The sequence below is a fragment of the Melozone crissalis genome, unplaced genomic scaffold (genome assembly GCF_028551555.1).
Source record: "Melozone crissalis strain CALT ecotype California unplaced genomic scaffold, PUWL_Pcris_2 ptg000096l_1, whole genome shotgun sequence".
In the NCBI taxonomy this organism is placed as follows: Eukaryota; Metazoa; Chordata; class Aves; order Passeriformes; family Passerellidae; genus Melozone; species Melozone crissalis.
This window is the reverse complement of record NW_026535873.1, coordinates 1,716,652-1,722,551: the sequence shown is the minus strand read 5'-3', so window position 1 is coordinate 1,722,551 and position 5,900 is coordinate 1,716,652. Positions and strand designations below refer to the sequence as shown.

Sequence of the window (5,900 nt, the reverse complement as noted above, 5' to 3'; positions counted from 1 at the left end):
TCAGCCAGGGCACATCCACCTCCTCAGCAGCTGCCCAGAGCAGGATGCTCCTGTGCTCGCTGCCATCTCCCAAAATCTCTGATCCCACCATGCCAAGCACACCGGGACCCACCTCACACCATCCCCCACTGGAAGAAAAGCTGGTCCCAAATTATGTCCTCAGCCTTCTCCAAGAGCACGGCCCATCCGCGCTGCAGTTGGTCCCAAACACTTACGAATCCAGACTGGAGCACACTTAGAATGCTTCACCTAGAAAAACAAACAAGAAATCATTCAAAATAGATTACAGAAAAAAAGAGGGAAACAAGGTCAAAAATCTTATCTCTACCAGGGCCTTGAGGAAGGCCCAACCCCTACATACAAGGAAAAAACCCAGCCATGGGTGAGGGAAGCCCAGGCTCTCTCCTTCCCCCCTGCACTGCCCCCACAATAACAGTGATCCCAAAGCAAACAAGGGCAGTGGAGCAGCCCAAGCCCTTCCTTGCCTGCATAGCAAAGCAGCCCCAGCACAGGTTCTGGAGTCCCACCTCTGCTCCCACCATGGGGGTTTGTTTGTGTCGGGCTGGCTGCCCCAAGCCCCAGCCCCAGCCCGGGGCAGGGTGGGTGCTGGGGGCTGTTGGCAGGGCCAGGAGCCCACTCCCATTTCGTACCCACCCCAGCCCATGCCCCAGCCCTGCCAAAAGCAGCTGGGCAGCCAACTGAAGGATCAGCTGCACCCACCTCAGCAAAGGGGGAACCTTTGGTTCCCGGCCAGGCTGTGCAATGCCCAAATCTGGGAGCATCCCCCTGCATGTGGACTCATCTGCAAATTCCCTTTGGAGCCTGGCTTTGAAGAAGGTGCCAGAATCAAAGTCCATAATTTTCAGCTGGCCAGGTGCCAGGTCCAGGAAGAGTGAGAACGTCATCCTTGATGTCGTTCTCACTGTCCCCAGCAGCAGCATCCCCACCCGGTACAGCTTCTCCAGGGGCTGCTTCTCCTTCCCTGGGGGCAGATCAGTCTCTCAGGGTTCTGCCCAGGGCCCCAGCTGTCAGGGAACCAGGACAAGCAAAAACCAGCCTGGATGGCAGCCACCAGTGCTGGGCAGAGCAGCTCAGCTCCAGCACAAGGGCTGTGTGTTCCCATCTGATGAGCCCTGGCCAGTGACACAGGCAGTACAAAAAGTCTGGGTTCCTTTGCTTCTCATTGCCAAGGCATGTGTGCAGCTGTAACTTACCAGGGCCCTGCATCAAAGTGTGCCTGTGGCTCTCTCCCTTCTTCTAGGGCACATGAATATCCTGCATCCAAGGATGACAGAGCAGCTCCTCTAATGAGGGCTTTTCCAAGTCCAGCATGGATAAACACTGCCTGATCAGATCTTGGCACTCTAGGCAGAGAAACCAGAAACCGCCGGGCAGTTGGAGAAGGCTCCTGTTGGTTTTGCCCCACTATTCCCATTCTCAGGCTTTACTGGATGTGCTCAGAGCTGGGCCTAAACTTTCCCATCAATTCCCTGTTTTGGAGGAGAGCAGGAGAGCAGGACATGTGCCACCTCCTCAGCAGCTACCACAGTGGGATGCCCACGAGCCCACTGCTGTCTCCCAGCACTGGGAATCCCCCCTTGCCCAGAGATGAGGATCCACCTTGGGAGAGCCCTTGTGGCAGCGAGAGCTGATGGTCCCAGCCGATGTTCTGGCCCCTGCTGAAAGGGTACTCCCTGCAGAGCATCTGGTGCAGCAGGATGCCCAGGGACCAGATGGTAGCTGGCTTGCCCCCCAGATAGTACCAGCCAAAGTGGGTCCATTCTGGGGGGCTGTATGACCGTGTTCCTATGGAATACAGATGGAATTCAGCAGAGGGATGCCGCTGCTCCCAGAGCCTGGCCCCAGCACCCCTGGGTGTGTGGGGGCTGCCCCAGTGGCACACAGGGTGACCCACTGCCCTCTCACCAGCACCTTGGACTTGTGTCCAGGCTTGGGGTTGGGAAAGAAGCCGCTGGTGATGGAAGAGGGAGGTGGAAACCATGGCAAGGCCCGACCATGACAAGGAAGAACCCACTGAATGCTGGGAAAAACCATGCCTTCATCCTCCCTGCCTGCATTGACCCCAAAAACATTATGAACCCAAGACAAACAAGGTGAGTGGAGCAGTCCAAGCCCTTTCTCACCTGCACACCAAACCAGCTGGGGCACAGGTTCTGCCTCCTCCTCTCTGCTACCCCCACCCATGCGTGTTTTTGTTGGGCTGGCTGCCCCAGCCCAGCCCCAGTTCTGAGCAGAGTGGTGGGCAAAGGCTGCCACCACAGCTGGAAGCTGGCTCCCCACTCAGCCCTGCTCAAAAGAAACTCAGCTGAAATCTCAGTGCCATGAAGGCACTTAAAAAAGGGAGAATCCCTGCTGCCACACCCAGCTTGGACTGTGAGAGCTCAGTGCCATGAGATGCCGGGACCAGAAGCACACCCCTGCGTGGGCTCACCTGCAAAGTGAGTGTAGGCTGTCTCTTGCAGGTAGGTGCCACAGCCAAAGTCGATCAATTTGGCCTGCCGGGTGTCCAGGTCAAGCAGGATGTTCTCTGGTTTGATGTCCCTGTGCAGGACCCCGCAGCTGGTGCAGTGCCGCACGGCCTCCAGCACCCGGCGGAACAGCTCCCGTGCCGCCTCCTCGGGCAGGAACCCCCGTGCCTCAATGAAATGCTGCAGGTCCTGAGAGCGCTCCGGCCACTCCAGCACCAGCACGATGTCATTGGGGAGCTCAAGCCACTCCAGCAGCTGGACCACACCAGGGAAGACAGTGGACACCTTGGCCAGCAGCACGATCTCCAGGGCTGCGCTCGTGCCGTCGGGCTGCGGGAGGAGCACGATGCCGTCAGTGGGGCTGATGCCGTGCCAGGGCTCGGGAAGCCCTCAGCCAGCCCGGGATGCTCTGCGCCCTGTGCTGGCCCCACACCCGCTCTCCCTCGGGGCGTCCTGGCGGCTTCCACCCTGCCGGGCCTCGGCTCATCCCTGCCTGGCACAGCCCGGCTTCTGCCGCTGGCCCTGCTCACTCACCAGCTCGCCCCAGTGCTGGACGCGCTTCCGTGGCACCCTTTTGATGGCCACCAAGGGCAAGCCAAGGGCAGCAGCGGGCTCAGCTCACCGCCCGCACTGCCCAGACGCATCCTCCGTCCTGCCCAGACCCATCCTCCGCCCTTCTCCTCCTCCTGTACCTGCCACCGGCCCCGCTGCTCACCGGGGCGCCGTCAGAGAGCCGCGTGGCCGCGACGACGCTGCCGAAGCCGCCGCACCCCAGCAGCGAGCCCAGCCTGTCCTGCTCCTTCAGGCCCTGCTGCGCCTTCCCTGCCCGCGGGATGCGGCTGTCAGCACTCGGCCCGGGGCCAGCAACGGCCCCCGAGCGCCCCTCAAGCGCTCCGGACCAGCCATGCCCAGGCGTTCGCTCCCGGGAACGAGACAGCGGCGGGTCGGGGCTGGCGGCCGCGCTGCCGAGTGGCGGAGCTCGGGCCATGCAAGCCGCAGTGGAAGCGGCGGGAGCGGCCGCGCCGCCTGTGTCCTCCGCGGGCCCTGGCAGGAGCCGCACCCAGGGCCGGGGCTGGGGCCGGGGCCGGGGCCAGGCTTGGACAGGCGGAGCCAAAGGGAGGCGATGCCGCCCCAGCCCCAGGCACTGATGCCCGCCCAGCAGCGCCACCGCCAGCACGGCCAGAGCCGGCCGGAGGCGAGACCGTGGTGGGACGCCCCGGGCCGGGCACTGGGCAGCCCCGCCCGGGGCCTGGGGCGGGCCGGGGGCATGGCCCGGCCGGGCATGGGGAGAGAGAGACTGGGAGGGGAGGGGACAGCGGGAAAGGGAGAGCGGGAGAGGGTGTGGGACTTCGGGAGAGGGAGAGGAGAGGCGAGAGGGAGTCGACAAAGGCGCTTCTTTCGCTGTTTTTGCTGCTTTCACTGCCGCTGCTGCCGGTGCTGCTGCCACTGCAACTGAAGCTCTGGGGCCATTTGTCCCCGTGTCCGTTAGTCCGTTGCCTGCTCGCTTCCGCGCCGAGCCCACGCTCCCGGGGTCAGCCTCTGAGCCTGTCCAAACACGGGAACTTTGCCGTGTTCAGCCAAGACCCAGAGTCTGGACTCTGGGCAGTGGCACAAGAATCCCCTCAGTCGCTGCTGTGCGTTGTCCCTGATGAGGGTCAAACACTATTGGAGCCCGTTCCCTGAATTCAGAATTCGTACCTGACCCATGCACTGCATTTACCTGAACAGCATTGCTTTCCATAAAAAAAAAAAAAAAGTAGAGGAAGAAAAGTAGAGGAAGGGAAACTGTGTATAGCTCATGGTATTTTAGTGTCTAAAACATGCCAAGTCATGGATCTTAGAGGTGAGATCCATTTGGAATTATTGGGATGGAGAAGTAGTGCAACAGAGAGCATAAAAACAAGGAAAGTAAAACATCTCAGATTGTTTATTTCTGTTTTACTTTCATTTCCTAAAAACTGTTTCAGTTCTTCCACAATCTTGTCCACAGTCCTGTTTGCTCTTTCCAAGAACCTTTCCTGGAGAACGAGGTGCAGCTTCTGTCACAAGATATGATACCAACTGCAGCTGCTTTTGGCTTTCCACACCATGCGTGCAGCACGACTCTTACAGCAAAGCAGGAGAAATGTTTAAAGAACTTTTCAGCTTGTTCTTTCTTTTCCTTGTGGGCTGGGCACTTGTGCCATTGGTGAGGTTTTCATTGTTACTGTTCTACCCTAAGAAAACATGACAGGCTACCAGGAATTGTTAGGGAATGTAAGCCTGACTGAATGCAGAGAAAGAATCTCCAGAGCCTGCAGCCAGAAATGTAGAGCTGTGGGATAATCGTTCCATCGTCCCCATGGACATCTTGAAAGTGATGTAGAACATGAAAATGGGTTTACAGCGGGAGTTTGTTTCAGTGTTTAGTTCAGATGCTTCTACATCTCATGCATTGATATAAATCTAGAGTTACTGTCAGTTCATGAAAGGCACCAGAACAAGCTGGATCTCTATGGAGATGACTGAAAGAATGTGAAAAGGAGAAAATGCAGGGAATGACGTAGTGAGCTTTGCCTGCACAAAGGATCATTTTTCCTAATAATTTCCAATCCATTTCCTCTGCTTTTGTCCTTTTTAACAAAGCCATTTTCATCCCAGATTCCTCATGAAATGGGAACTCTGAGCTTGTGGAAGTGCCTGAAAGATGCCCCGTTCCTCTGCAGGGACACTGAGGCTGAAGCAGGAGCCTGAGCCCTCTCTGGGGCAGCCTCCTCCGAGCTGGAATTTGTGCCGTGCTGGGAGAGGAGGAGGAGGGGGAGAGCACTGGCGCTGTGTGGCAGGAGCAGGAGGTTTGGGCTGCAGGACATTCCGTCTGCGCCGCTGCCCCGCAATGGGCGGCCGTGCCCGGGGCTCTGGGCCTGGCCCTGCGTGCACTGAGCTCCCGACACTGCGGGAGCTCCCTGGGCTGGGCTCAGCTTCCCGCTGGGCCTGGGCAGCAGGCTGGGCTCCAGCTGGGATCAGCAGCAGCTGGAAATAGCTCTGCGCATCTCCATTTGCTGCTGCTGCTTGGAAGAAGAGAGAATTAAGTCAGTCAAAACACTCTGGTTTCTCTTCCTCCTGGTGGATGTTTTCATTTGATTTGACATTCCAGAAGCAATTTCTGTGATGGCCTCTGTCAGTTGATTCTATTTCAGCAGCAGCAGCAACAGGGCTGTGTTTGAGTACTGCAAATGTGGCCTGTGTGGCTGCTTTATTCTCCTTGACTCAGTGCTCAGGGACAAAGAGCATTTCAAGATCTGCTAATCATGATGCTTGGGACCAAAAGCCTGAGTTCACCTATAGCCAGCCAGGGGCTATGTACAAATCACCAACAGGACGGGACTGCTGAGGAACGTGTCTCAAGCTGTTTATTTTCCAGCATCAGTCTCA

The 5,900-nt window shown here is 58.0% G+C and overlaps 1 protein-coding gene across 1 annotated transcript; it reads right to left on the bottom strand.

Moving 5' to 3' along the window:
• Window positions 1–1,257: 1,257 nt before the first annotated feature.
• On the bottom strand, window positions 1,258–3,773 carry LOC128947351 (serine/threonine-protein kinase pim-1-like). The gene is given in 6 exon segments (XM_054291604.1): window positions 1,258–1,364; window positions 1,621–1,806; window positions 2,453–2,819; window positions 3,024–3,101; window positions 3,205–3,582; window positions 3,585–3,773. Coding segments are annotated over 6 exon segments (1,305 nt in total).
• Window positions 3,774–5,900: the final 2,127 nt, after the last annotated feature.